At 42.1% G+C, this 19,045-nt stretch overlaps 1 protein-coding gene across 1 annotated transcript in view; it reads left to right on the top strand.

Annotated features, from left to right (window-relative positions):
• The first annotated feature begins 985 nt into the window (after positions 1-985).
• The window catches only part of DDX10 (DEAD-box helicase 10), a 261,518-nt gene continuing 243,458 nt past the window's right edge, over positions 986-19,045 (top strand). Inside the window, exons 1-5 of the mRNA XM_036076368.2 lie at positions 986-1,271; positions 9,065-9,125; positions 9,889-10,019; positions 11,079-11,237; positions 18,764-18,884. Of these exons, the coding sequence (XP_035932261.2) occupies positions 1,086-1,271; positions 9,065-9,125; positions 9,889-10,019; positions 11,079-11,237; positions 18,764-18,884 (658 nt within the window). The 5' untranslated portion in view covers positions 986-1,085. The remainder of the gene's footprint in view (positions 1,272-9,064; positions 9,126-9,888; positions 10,020-11,078; positions 11,238-18,763; positions 18,885-19,045) is intronic.

Below are 19,045 nucleotides of genomic sequence, written 5' to 3'. Positions count from 1 at the left end.
CCCCACCACAACTCTGCCCCCACCCTTCAGTGTATACCAGTGGTCGCTCCAGATAAATGGGTCAAAAAACCAACCCACTGAAGGTCAATTCATGTAAATGGCCAACTTGCAAATAACTTTTCTTTCAATTCTTTATTTTTAGTTTTCATTTTGTCTTCATAACTGCATTTTAATGCAAATTCCGTTAGACTCTGCTTCAGTTCCCTGTTGCTGCAGCAGAGTCTGAGGGGTTGGATAAAAGGCAAAACCTTGAGGGACATTAGAATATAGAATATTAATTTTTTTTAAAGATTTATTTATTTGACACAGAGAGACACAGCGAGAGAGGGAACACAAGCAGGGGGAGAGGGAGAGGGAGAAGCAGGCTTCCCGCGGAGCATGGAGCCCGATGCGGGGCTCGATCCCAGGACCCTGAGATCATGACCTGAGCCCAAGGCAGACGCTCAACCGACTGAGCCACCTGGAATATTCATTTTTTATTCCTAGGGGGGTAGCCTGACTCGGATTGAAATCGGAAGTTATTAAATAGCTGTTTGAGCTTTGGGCAAGTCTTTCAGTTTCCTGGGCTGAAAAACACAAAACGGGGATCACAATTATAATTCATAGAGCACGTGTGTGTGTGTCTGTGTCTCTGAGTGTGTGGGTGTGTGCGCGCGTGTGTGTGCGTGCGTACGCGCACGCTTTGCCAAGGTAAAGCCAGGGCAAGCGTGATATTAACAGCTCTGAAGTAGTGTGACGTCACCATAGTAACAGCCACCTGCGCGCCTGCGTCAATTTAAAGAGCCGCCGTACTCCCGGAGCCGCTAGCCCCGCCCTCTTCCTCAGATCGCTCCGCCTCCGTTTCCCCGCGGCTTGCCCGCTACGCCCTGCGGAATCCAAGTCACCAATCAGCGTCCACTTTTCCCTTGCAGTCAACGGCGCGTGCCCCGGTTTCAAAAGCTCGGGGGGCGGGCTCCAGGTTCCGCGCACGCGTGGTCGCCTCTCTTTCCCCACGCTGGTTCCGCGTTTCCTCAGTGCCGTCCCTCCGCCTGGCCTGAAGCGTCTCGTGTCTGGGGGCGGTCTGGGCTGTGTCTGCCGCGGCAGCGATGGGCAAAACTGCCGACTCTCGGGGGCCAGGAGGCCGGCCCGACCCGGTGCGGAGCTTCAACCGTTGGAAGAAGAAACACAGCCATAAGCAGAGCCAAAAGAAGCAGTTGAGGAAGCAGCTGAAGAAGCCCGAGTGGCAGGTGGAACGCGAGGCTATCAGCCGCCTCATGCAGAACTACGAGAAGGTGAGGCCGGCGCTGGGGCGGGGGCGCGGGCCGGCGGCGGGGGGCGGCGGGGGGCGCGGGCCGGCGGCGGGGGGCGGCGGGGCCGCGAGTTCCCGCGGCGGTGGAGATCTGTCACTGGGGCCTAGGCGGGGGGCGGGCAAGCCGGCAGTCCGCCGGGCTGGGGATGGGGGTGGGGTGACAGGTGCCGGCGGGGCCCCGCCGAGGCCCCACGGGTGGTCTGCCGGGCGCCGGACCAGGCCCCTGGACCATCCAGGCCGCTCTTCTGCTCGCCACACCGCTCTTGATAAAATAATGGAAACGCAGTGGCGCTTAAGAGCAAGGAGTTAGTAGTGAAACGGGAATACGCGCAGTAGTACTAACGACAGTAGTGATAATAAGGACACCTGTGTTTTCAGCCACTACCCATGTGCTTTACGTTAATTATGTGACTTGAACTGAGGTATGGGTCGTATTCCCATTTTACAGGTGAGAACATTGAGGCTCCGAGAAGATAAGGAGCTTGTTTTAAGCTCACATGTTAGTAGGTGGTATGGAATTGGAACCTAGACCCCTGTCTTTCCAAGTCCGAGGGCTTTGCTTCTAACCATTACGCCAGATCTGCAGACCTCGACATCATCCGCCTTCCTTCCTGTGCTCATCTCCTTTTCTCTTCTTGGTTCCTCTCCTGTCCTAGAACTGGCATAGGAAGCTGGACTCCTGGTGTGTTTCTGCCATCTGCCATCCTCCGTTGTAGTGGATGTTCCCAGATGGGTAGCCCTGTAGTTATCATTTTGACCTCTTGCCCTGTCCCCCCGCCCCCTCAGCCTCCTGGGCATGGTCAGTACCCCTTCTCCTCGGCCCCCCACAAACCCCTGCTTTTGGCCTTCACCCACCTCATTCAGCCTCTCAGCGATTGCCCCCTTCTGGTACGGTATAATCAAGGATTTAATATATGGGACATTTCTGGAATTATAGTCATCAAGTGTCACGCTTGTATAGCTTTCCTTTAAACGCCTCTTAGGTCAACAGTAAGGTTAGATAGATAACCTTTATTTCTGTTTGGGCTTTTATGTTAAGATAAATGATAATTTGATCCTGGCTTTTGATCACCAGATGAGTGACTTTGGGCAGGTTATTTACTCTGTCTGCTTCCTTTTTCTTATCTTTAAAAGGCATCATAATATCTATTTTATAAGTTGTTGGGAGGCGGTAGTAAGAACGCATGTTAAGCATTCTACGCAGTGCCTGATACATATAAATATATTAGCTGTTACATTGTTTCTACTATTGCTGTATGCACAGCATCTTAAGAAACCATTGTAAACTATTAGATTGCATTTTAGAGTGTTAACTAGACTTGCTTAAGGGATATAGTCTCAGCCTTTCTTTCTTCTCTTGTGTAATAGCAGTGCTTATTCCTGTGGACTGGTGACTCCTTTTTGTATTCTACCCTCAGCCTTCTGAGTTTGTATTCTTTTTTTCTGACTGTGCTGGATGTCTTTACCTGTCAGGATACCTTAAATACACAAGTCCAAAACTGAGCTCATTATCTTTGACTCCCAAATTCACAGTCCTGTGTATTAGTTCCCTCTTGCCACTGTAACAAATTGCCACAAATTCCATGGTTTAAAGTGATAGTTCTGGAAGCCAGAAGTCTGAAATCCATTTCATTGGGCTGGAATCAAGGTGTCATCAAGGCCATGCTCCATCTGGAGGCTCTCGGGGAAAATCCGTTTCTTGCTAGTTCTGGCTTCTGGTGGTTGCATTCCTTGGCTTGTGTCTGCACCACTCCCATTTCTGCCTCCACGGACACATTGCCTTTGGTTCTGTGTCAAATCTACTTCTGCCCTTTTAAAATAAGGATACTTCTGATTGCATTTAGGGCCCACCCAAAATATTGAAGATACTTGCTCATCTCAAGATCTTTGATAATGACCTGGACAAAATCACTTTTGCCATCTGAGATAATATTCACAGTTCTGAAGGTTAGCATATGGATGTATTTGGGGCTGTTATTTGGCCCACCACATGCTAGCCCTACTATCTAAGCAGACTGCTGAGCTAGAAACCTAGGAGTAATCCTAGAGACTTTCCTCTCAGCACATCTTACATCCAGTCACACTGATAATCTTTTCTGCCTCTTAAATTTTTAAAAAGTTACTCCATCCCCCCTGCTGTGCCTTAGTTCAGGCCCCATAAACTCTTGCATGGATTACTATGGTAGCTATTGCTTGTAATAGGGATTAGTAAGCTCTTTCAGTAAAGGACCAGATAAGTACCATGGCTTCAGCTTTGCAGGTCAGGAAGGTGGAACTACTCAACTCTGCCATTGTAACACAGAAGCTGCCGTGGAAATACTTAAACACATGGGTATAGTTGTGTTCCAACAAAACTTCAGTCAGGAAAACTGGTGGCTGGATTTGGCCTTTAGGTCTTATCCCCCTCTGATCTATCTTCTGTATTGCTGGCAGAATGATTCTTTCCAAGATGAAAATCCAGTCATCTTATTCTTGATTAAAACCCTCCCTTGGCTCACAGTTACTTTCAGGAAAATGGTCAGATACTTTCACTTATCAACACGTTCTACTCCAGCAGAAGAGTAAGTTATTTGTGGTCAGGCAGACCTGGTTTAAATCTCACACAATTGGGGTATTGAGTAGCCAAGTTTCTTAATATTCCTAAGTCTCAGTTTCTTTCGTTCAGCAGAGATTACTAACTACCCAGAGTGTTGTAAAGCTCAAAGAGGTAATGCATGTAAAACAAGTGGTGTGTGGTAAGCATACATGCAAGAACAACTTGTAATTTCATGAATTGGCCATGTTCTCGGATGCTGCTACTTTTTTTTTTTTTTTTTTTTTAGAGATTATTCAAATATTTTACTTATCTATTTGAGAGAGAGAGCAGGAGCAGAGGAAGAGGGAGAAGTAGGCTCCTGGTCAAGTGGGGAGCCTGACCTGGGGCTTGATCTCAGGACCCTTAGATCATGATCTGAGCTGAAGTCAGAGGCTTAGCTAAATGAACCACCCAGTTGCCCCGCTCCCTGATGCTTCTTGTCTTGGTCCTTGATGTTTCCACCGCTTGCAGTGAGCTCCCGCATTCTCCCACTCTAGGAACACCTACCAGTCCTTCCAGATTTAAACTTTTCTTCCTGACCTCCCCAAGTGGAGTTAGGGCTGCTGTGTGTAGCGTTCTGTATACACTTTTATTACAACATTATCACCAGGCTGTGATGATTGGCTTCTGTGTTTAGCTGCTTTCTTGACTTTCCCACTAGACCGTGAACCCCTGACGGTCAGAAATCTTCAACACCCTCACCTTCGTGCTTCCAGACACTGGTAGCACAGTGCTTGTCCTGGAGGAGGCGCTCAGTGCTTAGATGTTGTTTGGGGCACAAGGACCTTTTCCAGATGGCTTTATTCTGGGTGGTAACATAGGTCAATTCTTTTTGGTCTCTGTTTGAATTACAGTTACTAACACTTATGAAGCTTTTTACATGTTGACTTGCCATATCCTCACAATAGATGACACTATGAGACTGTTTCCATTATATGGGTGAGAAGCTTTAAGGAAGAGCAAGATTAAATAATTTTTGCAAGCTTAAACAGCTAGTAGTGAAAAAGTTCTAACTCAGGTAGTCTAGGTCTGATGCTAGAGTGCCAAATTACTACACTTTACTGCGTTGCACCTCACGAATGTTTAAATTCTAACCTTTTCACTATACTGAAGGAACAAATTTTTCCCGTAAGTATTGTGTTTTATTTCTTTATTTTTAGTCTTAGAAATATTAAGATTTTGTCAAGAAAGAAATGCACTTTGAAATCAAATGCCGGGGCCAGCAATACTAGAATACAGTTGTAGCAGATCGTTATTGTCTAGGTAACTAAGGTGCAGATCCTCACTGCAGGCAGATGATAGCGTCTATGCATAAAACTATTATTACAGCATGTTTATAATACAAGGATGGTGTTCAGTAGGCTCACTGGTAAAACACTGAACAGTTTGATTCAGAAATATCTGGAACAGTTTGACAAGGTACTTGTTGAGGTCTAGGTCAAAATAGATAGGAAAAAATACATGTCTGTGTCCCTATGGAGGTGGGGGGTTGATACATTTTGATAAATGTTAAAATCTTAAATATGTACAGTGCTGTGGAGTTAGAGGGTGGTGTAATTAGGGGGAAAGAGGTTGAGTTATTCTGTCCCTGCCCTTTCTGGCTAGGTGAATTAGAAAAATGTGTTTCCTCTGGGCATGCTGCCCTTCCTCTTTGTCTTTGCAGCCTCAGGCCTGGCTTGTGGAGCTGAGTGTGAGCTGGATTTCAGCCTCCATATGCCTTTGTGTGGGGCACAGACTGTCCAGCAGTTTGTGGTAGCCATGAGTGGAGCTAGTTCTTGAATGATGTGTTCTCCAGATAGAATAGATTGGCAAGAACATTGTATGTTGAGGGAGCAACACAAGGATATACAAAAAGATGTGATAACACGTGGTGTTCTTTGAGAGGGAGATGCTCTGTGGAGTGTGGTATGTGTTCCTGAACTGGCTTCAGATGAGGTTGCAGAAAAGGGTCAGAGGTGGATTGTCAATGGTTTTGGAGGCTGTAATAGTTAAAATAATGGTCTCCTAAAGATGTCTGCATCCTAACCCTGAGCCTGTGAATAAGTTACATGGCAAAGGGTAATTAAGATTGCTGATTAGCTCACCTTAACATGGGGGGATCTGGATTATCCAGGTGGGCCCAGTGTGATGACCCAAGGGTCCTGAAATGTGGAGGAGAGAGGCAGTGGTGTGGGAATGCTGTGAAGTGAGGGAGACGGGAAGACCATTGCTGGCTGGTTTTGAAGATGGAAGAGGGACGTAAGCCAGTCCAAGGAAGTCTGTGGAAGCTGGAGAAAGCAAGGAAGTGGATTCTCTCCTGTGGTCACCAGAAAGAATTTTAGCTGAGTGAGACCCATTTTGGACTTCTGACTTGCGGAGGTAAAGTTAATAAATTGATGTTGGTTTAAGCCACTGTTGGTGGTCATTTGTTGCAGCCCCTGTGGGGAATTCATAGGGAGGCGATGTTTGGAGACCATCTGGAAGCAGTGGGGGGTCTCTGGGAGCAGTTAGAGAACACAGCCCAGCTGCACAGGCCGTGGAGGCCGTGACCAGGTCGGAGACGCTGTTGCTGTTGTCTAGGTCTTAGGTCTTCCGACGGGCAGGTACCAAGTTGGGATTAAGTGAATTGGAGATTTACTGGGGGGAAGTGTCTGCGGAAGTGAAGGAGAAGGAACAGAAATAGGGAAAGGAGGGAGGACGGAAGGAGGAGTCAGTAGGAAGAGTCTCAGGCTGCGGCACAGTCTAAGAAGGGGTGTCCTGGATCCAAAGCTGCCCTCGAGGGGACTGTGCGGTCCTGCAGGAGTGGGGCAGGAAGGGTCTCCAGTTGTGCTGCCGCTCTGAGTCATCGGGAGCAGCCCGGGAAGCATGGTGCTGTCAGTGGTGGCTCTGGAGGATCCACTCATCAACTACCGCTCGTCCTTCAACTGTGCTCCCCGCAGCCCGAGATCTGGGTGGTTTATTTCTAGGGCCACCACGTAGGGGGTGTGTGTTGGTTCTGACGGAAAGTTGGGATTGAAGCTTGTTGAGAAACGTTGAGCTCTTTGTTTCAGTTCAGCACCTGTGGTTACTGTCGCTGAGAGACTCCATCTCTGCACCTGGGGTTCATTTAGACTGTCTTTGATAGTCGTCAGCTAGTGCTGTTTGGGAACCCTGTGCTCTAATCCACGTTTCCCCCCTTTAATCAGAATTTGGCGTCGTTTGAGGCAGATTGCTTTTCTTGTCATGATTGCAGGAGGTGGAGCATTCGAGGACGTTCTTCTATTTTCTTCTCCTGCTTTGAGGCTGTGAAAGCATTTTTCACTTTTGTGAGAAACGAGAGTTGTGAGAAGAGTGTTGGAAGAAGTCCTGGGGGTGGTGAGTGGTACCCACCCTGTTCTCCCGTCCGCCCGTCCAGCTTTCCCACCAGTGCTGCGAAGTCCCGGACAAGTACTATTGCTGAAACATCTGTTCTCTGAGTTTAGAAGAGTGACGCAGATTTCAGAGGGAGTGTGAGCACTGGAAGACAGGAGTGATTTGTTTTTAAGAAAAGAAAGGGCCGAAGGGGAGCTAGAGTGTTACTTTGTAGGAACATAGCGACTTCTGTGAGTTCTAAATATTCCTTGGAATGTAACTGAGAGTCTTCTGGAACAGGGTTGGCAACCTTTTTCTGTAACAGGCCAGATAGTCAGTATTAGGCTTTGTGGGCCATGTGATCTCTGTCATAACCACAGAGACACTATGTAAATGAGAGGCTGTAGCTGTGCTCCAGGAAAACTGTTTGCAAGGACAGACAGCCGGTTGGATTGGGCCGTGGTTTGCTGACTCCCGTTCTAGTTCATCGGTGGCGTAAAAATTTCCTTCTGTTTCTTTGACTTCTTTCTAAGAATATGTTGTGTAGCTCTACGTTGTAATGGCCGGCAGAGTGCTGGAATAGTTCCATTCTTCCAGACTTTCTGTTAGGAGGTCAGCCGGCTAGACAGAGATGTGCAGTATTTCCTTGGAGGAGCCCCCTTTGCCCGTGCCGTGTCTCTGATGGAGGCTGACCAGTGTGTCGCTCATCTGGCTCGTCCTGCAAGCCTTCTCTTCTTTGTGAAAACAGCTTTTTAGCTGATGATATCGCAAGTGCATGGGTGGACTGCCTCTAATTTTGATGTTGTGTTTGGGAGATTTACATGATGGGACACAATATTCTCATGAATTTTTCTCTTACGTGATTATTCCTCTTCACTCTTCTCTGGAATGATTTGTAGGGATTAAGGCAATGTGTTAATATTCGTGTTTTCAGCATGTGAGGACAGAGAATAACCCTATCTGGGCTACATTAAGGATCTTGGGAAAGATGATATGTAGACTGTAAAATGAAATAAAGCTGTCATCCCTTTACTGCCTGGAGTGTAATTTAAATAAATGAACCTTACAAATGCAACTTTTCCCTTTTGTGAGTCATGAATAATTTGGCAGCATATTCCCAGATCTGAACAGGAGTTCCTGCTTTCAGCATCTGTAATAAAATAATTTTCCTGAGTAGCTGAAATGAAATTCAGAAAATTGGGTTTATGCTAATGAAGAACATCAGTAATGAACATTTAGATAATGTAAAGTTAAAGGGCAAAATGTTACTTACTGTGGCTTCAGAGCATGACTGAGACATTTCTTCTGGTTATTGTTAATGCCCTCTTCTTCACTGTACCCCTAAATGAGGAGTTGTCAGGTTGGATTTGGCATGCCACTGATTGATGGTTAAAACTTGAAAAGATTCGTGCTAACAAGATACATTTCTCCAGTTAACTTCAGTCTGTTCTCCAAAGTGTGTAAATAGAAGTATTCTCGTTGTGTTCTGTGGCTTATAGTCATTTTGCCCCTTATTTCTTAATATTCCTCGAAGGATGGACTGAAGGTAGAGTTTCTTCCTAAAATTGATGTGGTGATGATTTACTGTGTTCTCAGAGGTGAAGGAGGGTTGTGGTGGTGGTGGTTTGTGTGTGTTTTGAATGAATGAGGTTTTTTTTTTTTTTTTTTAGCCAATTTAAATTGTTACAAGCTTATATTTTTGATTCATGACAGCTTCCTTAAGGCATATTTCTTTCTAGAAGGAATGATGGTTTTTAATTAGAAGTGATGGTAGTACCAAGGACTAGCCAGGCAGCACAATGTAAACGAAAAATGGCCTTGTTGTAAAACAGATGAATTATACGGTACATTATTTTTTCTTAGCTGACACAGTCTCCTTTTTCTTTTTTCAGATAAATGTAAATGAAGTTACAAGATTTTCAGATTTCCCTTTGTCTAAAAAAACATTGAAAGGTAGGCATATGGTGATTTTGGGACGTGTTGTTGGGTTTCTTGATGTTTTTTATAAATGGAAAAAGATTTAGAGCATTTAACTTGAAAGATATTACTTTGGCAAATAATTTTGATATCTTGAACCTCTAACACCAAGAAACAATATTAATTCATTCGAGTATTACCGATTTGTCGTTCTCACCCTTTCTGAACTAAAAAACAGTACTGAAAAAACAAGATGCCAGGGCCTCTCAGTAATTAAAATCTAATTATGTTAGTTAAAATGAATAAGACAACAAAAGTGACATCTTTTATATTAATGTGTTAGGGCCACCAGAACAAAATCTCAGACTGGGAGGTGGGGGCTTAAACAACAGAAATGAATTTTCTCACAGTTCTGGAGGCTACAAGTCCAAAGATGGAGATGCTCTCAGGGTTAGTTTCCTCCGAGAGCCGTCCTGGAAGGCTCTTTTCTGGGACTCTCTCCTTGGCTTACGGATGACCGCTCTCTTGCTGCATCTCATGTGGTTGTCCCACTGTGTAGTCATACTGTTGGTGTCTCTTTTTGTGTCCAAATTTCCCCTTATAAGGACACCAGTGACATCAGATCAGGGCTCATTTGAACTTAACCACCACTTCAGAGGCTCTTTCTGAATACTGTCACGTTCTAAGGTACTGGGTGTTAGGGCTTCAGTGTACGAGTTTTAGGGGGCACAGTTCAGCCCGTACTCCTATTTTACGGGGATTTTCTAAAGTGTCACTCTCTTCCCCTCCGCCCTGGCAGGTTTGCAAGAAGCCCAGTACCGTTTGGTAACTGAGATACAGAAGCAGACCATTGGATTGGCTTTGCAAGGTAAAGATGTTCTTGGAGCTGCCAAGACAGGATCTGGCAAGACTTTGGCTTTCCTTGTTCCAGTAAGTAATTTTTTTATATTGGGTCAGGTCCTCTATTACATGCTTTTAAAACATTCTATGCCTAGGTAGAAATCATGATGTAGAGAGTTGTTTCCTGTTGGATTTCTTTGGCTAGATTGCAAACTGTGTCAGACGGGGGCCCCAACTGTTCTGTTCTCCACCATATTTCCTCCGTCCTAACACAGTGCCTTGCACGTGGCGGGCACGTAGTAACTTCTTGAATGAGTGAATTACTGTGCCTCGACAAGCCTTTGCATTCCTGAAGCATGTGGGTCTTCCAGGCGGCAGATGAGAATGGTTCCGCCCTGTTGTAGGACCGCTGGGGCAGGCTGGGGAGGCTGTTTATGCACTCATGCTTGCAAACCTGCCAGTTGCATTTATACTTGCCACTTGTTTAGGATAAAGCTGAAATATGCTTACTTTAAGGAGATTGGGTGATTCACTGAGAATTTTCCAGGACATTGGTAGCTGTGATTTTTGAGCAGTAAAACAATAGAGCCTCTTAGGAAGGTACTTACATCTGTTACGCAGTTGGTCTCATAATTTAATTCCTCAAAATAATTGGCTTAGAAAAATCACATTTGAGTTTTTGTTCCAAGTACTGCAAAACCATTTTTCCCTTAAATCCAATTTTTCAAAATGATGTTTCTCGACAACTAGAAAGTTCAGTCACTGTATAATTACAGTAACTACACAGATGAAAGTTTAATGTGGTTTCTGTTCAGAAAATGGTGACAGATATTTTTCCGAAATCTGTTTTAGTAGTTTGAGGGCTGCACGTACCTCTCACGGATGGCCGGTCTCCTGCCAGGGCTCTGGCGGCAGCTGACCTGCTGTGAGGTTTATGTTTCCTTCCCTCTATGACTTGAGGGATCTGGTGGCTAGAAGAAAAAGAAAAAAACAAAGCAAAGAGTTGTTCTTTCTGATTGGATGACACTTGTGACTGGTATGTCCTCTGCTTGGAAGGTGCCTTTGATTTGGAGGAGCAGGGTCGGTTCAGGAATCAAAATGCTGCCTTCTGAAAGACTTACTAAACACAAATTTGCTGTCTTTTTTGAGGTGCTGGAAGCCTTATATCGTCTACAGTGGACCTCAACAGATGGGCTGGGGGTTCTGATTATATCACCTACGAGAGAACTGGCCTATCAGACCTTTGAGGTTCTCCGAAAAGTAGGAAAGAATCATGACTTTTCGGCTGGTCTCATCATTGGTGGAAAGGTTTGTCCTTTTGTCTTGTCCTTCTTTTTTCTATAACTTATATTGGAGCACTGTGGCAGTTGACAGGAAAGAGGTGGAGATTTCATTTAAACAGGTAGGCTGGAATCCTGGTGGGGTCACTGTCATCTAGGGTTCTGATTATCAATTCTGAAGGTCCAGAAAGTCAATTTTTGTGAGGGTATCTGAATTGATCAGGTTCTCTGAGATTAATGTACTCTAAACAGCCTGTAAATCTGTTTGTTAATTTACTTGGGAAAGGTACCATTTGAGTATTTGGACTAGTTTCTTTTAAGAAAATATCTAAGAGGTTGAATAATTCAGAACATTGCTGGCTCAGCAGCAGAAGAAAGCAAGACTGTTTTGTTTTGTTTTTAAAGATTTTATTTATTAGAGAGAGAGAGAGAAACAGCATGAGAGGGGAGAGGGTCAGAGGGAGAAGCAGGCTCCCGCTGAGCTGGGAGCCCGATGTGGGACTCGATCCCAGGACTCCAGGATCATGACCTGAGCCAAAGGCAGTCGCTTAACCGGCTGAGCCACCCAGGTGCCCCAGAAGACAGTGTTTAAAAAAATTTTTTTTTAAACTTTATTATTTTTATTTTTAAAGATTTTATTTATTTATTTGAGAGAGAGAGAGAGCATGAGAAGGGGGAGGGTCAGAGGGAGAAGCAGGGTCCCCGCCGAGCAGGGAGCCCGATGCCGGACGCGATCCCAGGACTCCAGGATCATGACCTGAGCCAAAGGCAGTCGCTTAACCAACTGAGCCCCCCAGTCGCCCTAAACTTTATTTTTTTAACTGAAGTATAGTTAGCACATAATTACATTAGTTTCAGGTGTACAACATACTGATTCAACAAGTCTGTATGTTTTCGTGTGCTCACAAGTGTAGCTACCATCTGTCACCATATGACGCTATCACAGTACCGCTGATCTGTCCCCTGTGCTGTGCCTTTCATCCCTGTGACAGTCATTCCATAACTGGAAGCTTGTATCTCCCACTGCCTTTCACCCATTTTGCCTATCCCTCTCCGCTCTGGCAATCATCAGTTTGTTTTCTGTATTTATGGGTCTCTTTCTGCTTTTTGTTGTTGTTGTTGTTTTGTTTTGTTTTTTTTTAGATTCCACATGTAAGTGAAATTATATGGTATTTGTCTTTTTCTGACTTCCCTTAAGCATAATATTCTCTAGGTCTGCGCATGTTGTTGCAGGTGGCAAGATCTCATTCTTTTTTATGGCTGAATAATGTTCCTTTATATAAATATACCACATCTTTTTTATCCACTCATCTATTGATGGACACTTGGGTTGCTCCCGTATCTAGGCTGTTGTACGTAATGCTACAGTGAACATAGGGCTGTATATATCTCTTCAAATTCGTGTTATTTTCTTTGGATAAATACCCAGAACTGGAATTGTTGGATCGTATGGTAGTTCCATTTTTAATTTCTTTGAGGAACCTCCATCCTGTTTTCCACAGTGGTTGCATCAATTCACATTCCCACCCACAGAGCAGCTGGGTTCTCTTTTCTCCACATCCTCGCGCCAACACTTACTTCTTTTTGGTATCAGCCAGTCTGGCAGGTGTGAGGTGATAGCTCATGGTGGTTTTGATTTGGATTTCTCTGATGGTTGGTGCCATGGAGCATCTTTTCATATGCCTGTTTGCCTTTGGGAAACTGTATGTCTTTGGGAACTGTATGTCTTTGGGAAAATATCCAAGTCCTAAGCCCACTTTTTAATTGGGTTGTTTCGTTTTTTTGGTGTTGAGTTGTAGAAGTTCTTTATATATATAATGTATATATGACATATATTGTATATAAATAGGATATTATAGGATATTATATATCATGATATATGAAGGATATTAACCCCTTGTCAGATATGTCATTTGCAGATATCTTTTTCCATTTAGTAGGTTGCCTTTTCATTTTCTTGATGGTTTCCTTTATTGTACAAAAACTTTTTACTTTGATGAAGTCCTAATAGCTTGTTTTTGCTTTTGTTTCCCTTGCCTGAGGAGACATATCAAGAGGAATGTTGCTAAGGCCAAGAGATCACTGCCTATGTTTTCTTCTAAGAATTTTATGCTTTCAGATCTTATGTTCAAATCTTTAATCCATTTCGAGTTTATTTTTGTATGTTGTATAAGATAGTGGTCCAGTTTGACTTTTTTGCATGTATCTGTCCAGTTTTCTTAACACCATGAATAGAAGAGACTGTCTTTTCTCCATTGTATATTCTTTTCTCTTTTGTCATAGATTAATTAATATATGTGTGGGTTTATTTCTGGGCTCTGTATTCCATTACATTGATCTATGTGTCCATTTCATGCCAGTACCATACTGTTTTGGTTATGATAGCTTTGTAATACAGTTTGAAATCTGGGATTGTGGTACTTCCAGCTTTGTTCTTCTTTCTCAAGATTGCTTTGGTTATTTGGGGTCTTTGTGGTTTCATGCAAATTTTAGAATTCTTTGTTCTATTTCTGTGAAAATGCCATTGTTATTTCAGTGGGGATTGCATTGAATCTGTAGATTGCTTTGTGTAGTATGGACATTTTATTTTATTTTATTTTATTTTTTTATTTTTAGTATGGACATTTTAACAATATATTTGCTATCTGTGAGCTCGAGACATCTTTCCATTTGTGTAGTCTTCAGTTTCTTTCATGAGTGTCTTAAAGTTTTCAGAGTATGGGTACTTTTAAAATTTTTTTATCTTTTTGTTAATTCTTAGGTATTTTGTTATTTTTTGGTGCATTTGTAAATGGGACTGTTTTCTTAATTTCTTTCTAATTGCTTGTTATTAGTATATGGAAACACAAATGATTTCTATATGTTAATTTTGTATCTGTGACTTTACTGAATTCATGTATTAGTTCTCATACTTTTTTGGTTGAGTCTTCAGGGTTTTTTATATATAGTATCCTGTATCAGCAGATAGTGACAGTTTTACTTCTTCCTTTTCTATTTGGATGCCTTTTATTTCTTTTTCTTGCCTAATTTCTCTGGCTAGGAAAAGCTTTTAGTTTTTTACCATTGAGTATGATGTTAGTTTTGAGTTTGTCATATGTGGCCTTTATTATATTGAGGTATGTTCCTTCCATACCCACTTTGTTGAGAATTTTTATCATGAATGGATGTTGAATTTGGTCATATACTTTTTCTTTTTTTTTTTTTTAAGATTTTATTTATTTATTTGACAGAGAGAGACACAGTGAGAGAGGGAGCACAAGCAGGGGGAGCGGAAGAGGGAGAAGCAGGCTCCCCATGGAGCAGGGAGCCGGATGCGGGGCTTGATCCCAGGACCCTGGGATCATGACCTGAGCCAAAGGCAGACGCTTAACTGAGCCACCCAGGCGCCCTGGTCAATATACTTTTTCTGCATCTATTGAGATCATATGATTTTAATCCTTCGTTTTATTAACGTGGTATATATCATGTTGATTTGCAGATGTTGAACTGTTCTTGCATCTGTGGAATAAATCCCACTTGATTGTGGTGTATGATTCTTGTAATGTATTGTTGGATCTGGTTTGCTAATATATTTTTTATCATTTTATTTTTTTCATCATAATAAGTGTACTCTAATCTCCACCCTCTATTTCCCGCATCTCTCCACCCACCTCCCCTCTCGTAACCATCAGTTCTCTATAGTTAAGAGTCTGTTTCTTGGTTTGCCTCTCTTTCTCTTGTTTTCCTTTGCTCATTTGTTTTGTTTCTTAAATTCCACATATGAGTGACACCATAAAGTATTTGCCTTTCTCTGACTTATTTCACTTAGCATAGTATACTCTAGCTCCATCCATGTCATTGCAAATGGCAAGATTTCATTCTTTTTTATGGCTGAGTAATATTCCATTGTTTATATATACACCATCTCTTTATACATTCATCAGTTGATGGACACTTGGGCTGTTTCCATAATTTGGCTTTTGTAGATAATGCTGCCATTGAGGGTGCATGTATCCTTTTGAATTAGTGTTTTTGTATTCTTTGGGTAAATACCTACTGGTGTGATTGCTGGATCCTAGGGTAGTTCTATTTTTAACTTTTTTTTTTTTAAGGGCTCTTTAGACAAAGATGTCTAGTATTTTTTTTAAAGATTTTATTTATTTATATATTTGAGAGAGAGAGAGTGTGAGTGCATGCACAAGCTGGGGGAGGGGTGGGGGGAGGGGGAGGGACAGGCAGACTCTGTGCTGAGCACAGAGCCCTATGTGGGGCTCAATCTCATGACCCTGAGATCATGACCTGAGCTGAAATCAAGAGTGCAGCACTTAACCAACTGAGCCATCCAGGCACCCCTATTTTTAACTTTTTGAGGAACCTCCATACTGTTTTCCAGAATGGCTGTACCAGCTTGCATTCCAACCAGTAGTGCAAAAGTGTTCACCTTTCTCCACATTCTCGTCAGCACCTGTTGTTTCTTATGTTGTTGATTTGAGCCATTCTGACTGATGTGAGGCCATATCTCATTGTGGTTTTGATTTACATTTCCTTGGTGATGAGTGATGTTGAGCCTCTTTTCATGTGTCTGTTGGCCATCCATATGTCTTCTTTGGGAAAATGATAGTCTTCTGCCCATTTTTTATTTGGATTTTTTGTGTATTGAGTTGAATCAGTTCTTTATATATTTTGGGTACTAACCCTTGTCGGATGTGTCATTTGCAAATATCGTCTCCCATTATGTAGGTTTCTTTTAGTTTTGTTGATTTGTTTCCTTTGCTGTGCAGAAACTTTTTATTTTGATATAGTCCCAGTAGTTTATTTTTGCTTTTATATTTCCCTTGTCTCAGACATATCTAGAAAAATGGTGCTGTGGCTGATGTCAGAGATTATGTCTGTGCTCTCTTTAAGAATTTTTATGGTTTCAGGTCTCAACATTTAGGTCTCTAATCCATTTTGAGTTTATTTTTGTGTGTGGTATAACAAAGTGCTCTAGTTTAATTCTTTTGATGTGGCTGCCTAGTTTTCCCAATATTACTTCTTGGAGAGGCTGACTTTTTCCCATTGGATAGTCTTTCCTACTTTGTCAAATATTAGTTGACCATATAGTTGTGGGTTGATTTCTGGGTATTATTCCTTTGACCTGTGTGTCTGTTTTTATGCCAGTATCATACTGTTTTAATCACTACCACTTTGTAGTGTAACTTGAAATCTGGAATTGTGATACCTTCAGTTTTGTTTTTCTTTTTTAAGATTGCTTTGGCTTTTCAAGGTCTTTTTGGTTCCATACAAATTTTAAGATTATTTTTTCCAGTTCGGTGAAAAATGCTGTTGGTATTTTGATAGGAATTGTATTAGGTCTGGGTTTGCTAATATTTTGTTGAGGATTTTTGCATCTGTGTTTATCAGAGATAGTGGTTAATAGTTTTTTTTTTTTTTTTTTTTTTTGTGGTGTTATTGTCAGGTTTTGGTATCTGGGTAATGCTTGTCCTGTGAAATGAGTATGGGAGTGTTGCTTCCTGTTCTATTTTTGGGAGCAGTTTGAGGAAGATAGATACTAACTCTTCTTTAAATGTTAGAACTCACCTGTGAAACTGCCTGGTCCTGGACTTTTGTTTTTTGGGAGTGTTAAAATGATTGTTTCAATTTCATTACTTGTAATCAGTCTTTTCGGATTGTCTATTTCTTTGTGATTCAGTCTTGGAAGGTTGTGTTTCTAGGAATTTATCGTTACCTAGATTTTTCAGCTTGTTGTAATATAATTCTAGTTGTCACTTATAATTCTTTGTATTGGGGCGCCTGGGTGGCTCAGTCGTTAAGCGTCTGCCTTCGGCTCAGGTCATGATCCCAGGGTTCTGGGATCGAGCCCCGCATTGGGCTCCCTGCTTGGCGGGAAGCCTGCTTCTCCCTCTCCCACACCCCTTGCTTGTGTTCCTGCTCTCGCTGTCTCTCTGTCAAATAAATAAATAAAATCTTAAAAAAAAAAAATAATTCTTTGTATTTCTGTGGTGTGGGTTATAACTTCATTTGTGATTTTTTTGGGGGAGATTTTCTCTTTTTTTTCTTGATGAGTATGGTTAGCAGTTTATCAGTTTTTAAAATGTCTTTTCACAGAACCAGCTTTCATTCTATTGATATTTTCTATTTTTTTTTTTAAGATTTTATTTATTTGAGAGAGAGTGAGAGGATGAATGGGGGGCAGAGGGAGAAGGATAAGCCAACTCCCTGCTGAGTGGGGAGCCCGACACAGGGCTTGATCCCAGGACCCTGAGATCATGACCTGAGCCAAAGTCAGACGCTTAACCTACTGAGCCACCCAGGCGCCCCTTCTATTGTTTTTTGAGACTCTATTTCATTTATTTCCCCTCTGATCTTTATGTTCTTCCTCCTAATAACTTTGGGCTTTATCTGTTCTTTTTCTGGTTCCTGTCAGTGTAAAGTTATTGTTTATTTTGTGATTTTTCTTATTTTTTGAGTTAGGCCTGTATCACTATGATGGTTGATATGATTTGAATCTTTAATTTGAGACTGTTTTGTGGCCTAACATGTGATCTCTCTTAGAGAATGTTCTATTTACACTTGAAAAGTATGTGTATTCTGCACTTTTTAGATGAAATGTTTTGTATATCCCTGTTAAGTTCATGTGGTCTAATGTACTGTTTAAGTCCAATGTTTCCTCACTGATTTTCTGTCCAGATGATCTATCCGTTGATGGAGGTGGGGTATTAAAGTCCCCTACTGTTAGTGTATTGCTGTCAATTTCTCCCTTTATGTCTGTTAATATTTTTTGTGTTTACGTGCTTCTATGTTTGGTGCATAAATATTTACGAATGTTATGTCCTCTTTTTGGAATGATCCCTTTATCATTATGTAATACCCTTTTTTGTCTTTTGTTATAGTCATTGTTTTAAAGTCAGTTTTGTCTGATACTCCAGCTTTCTGGAGTAGAAGATGGTTGTGAGGAGTGTTGATTGTAGCTCATGGTGGAACCTGCTACGCAACATCTGCTCTTCCTGCTAGTATATCTGGAATGCTTGTTTGTGCTAGAGTCTCTTCTAGACTGCAGATACTTGAATTCTTGAATTTATGTGCAAACATACACAAAGAAAGAGTAGCATCACAAACCCTCACATACCTGTCACCCATCTTTAATGACTAACGTTCTGTGGTTCTGGTTTCAAGGAGACAACTTCTAGAACGTGGAGAGCTCATGGTGTCAGAGAGCCTCCCCAGTGCTCTGGGTTCTGACTTAGATAATGGCAGTGTTTCCAGTGTAAGTCGGTTCTGGCAGATGCAAAGGCAAGTGAAGACTTGGAGCATTTATAGGAAATTTATCTTGGCCTCAGAATCCTGGCTATAATTAAGAATCCTCATGTAGTCTGAGCTCTTTAGGTCTTCACTTAGGACTTTTATTTGCCCAGAAATTTGGATGTGCTGCAGAAATAGAAGGGGAAATCATGTCTCTTTGTAGCATATCTACATTGTCATGATGAAATGACACATGCAGATGGCTCTTATAGTTTTGATACACAGGCTGCTCAGTGATGTGTCTGTGTAATCAAAAGAAACAACTGTTTTCAGGATCTGAAACATGAAGCTGAGAGGATCAATAACATAAATATACTTGTTTGCACTCCGGGTCGGCTTCTTCAACATATGGATGAAACAATATGTTTTCATGCTACCAATCTCCAAATGTTAGGTGAGTCTAATGAATTTCTAATGAAATAACCTGAGATTTAGGAGAGAGACCTCATAAATTTTAATGATAGAAATTTTTAATCTTAATATTTATTCAATAAAATATCTGAGAAATAACCTGAAACAATTTTTTGGCATAGGGGTTCTGAACCCAGAGAGTAC

This window comes from Halichoerus grypus, chromosome 11, assembly GCF_964656455.1.
Source record: "Halichoerus grypus chromosome 11, mHalGry1.hap1.1, whole genome shotgun sequence".
Taxonomy (NCBI): Eukaryota; Metazoa; Chordata; class Mammalia; order Carnivora; family Phocidae; genus Halichoerus; species Halichoerus grypus.
The sequence above is the reverse complement of the archived record's forward strand: the minus strand, read 5'-3'. Positions and strand labels throughout refer to the sequence as shown.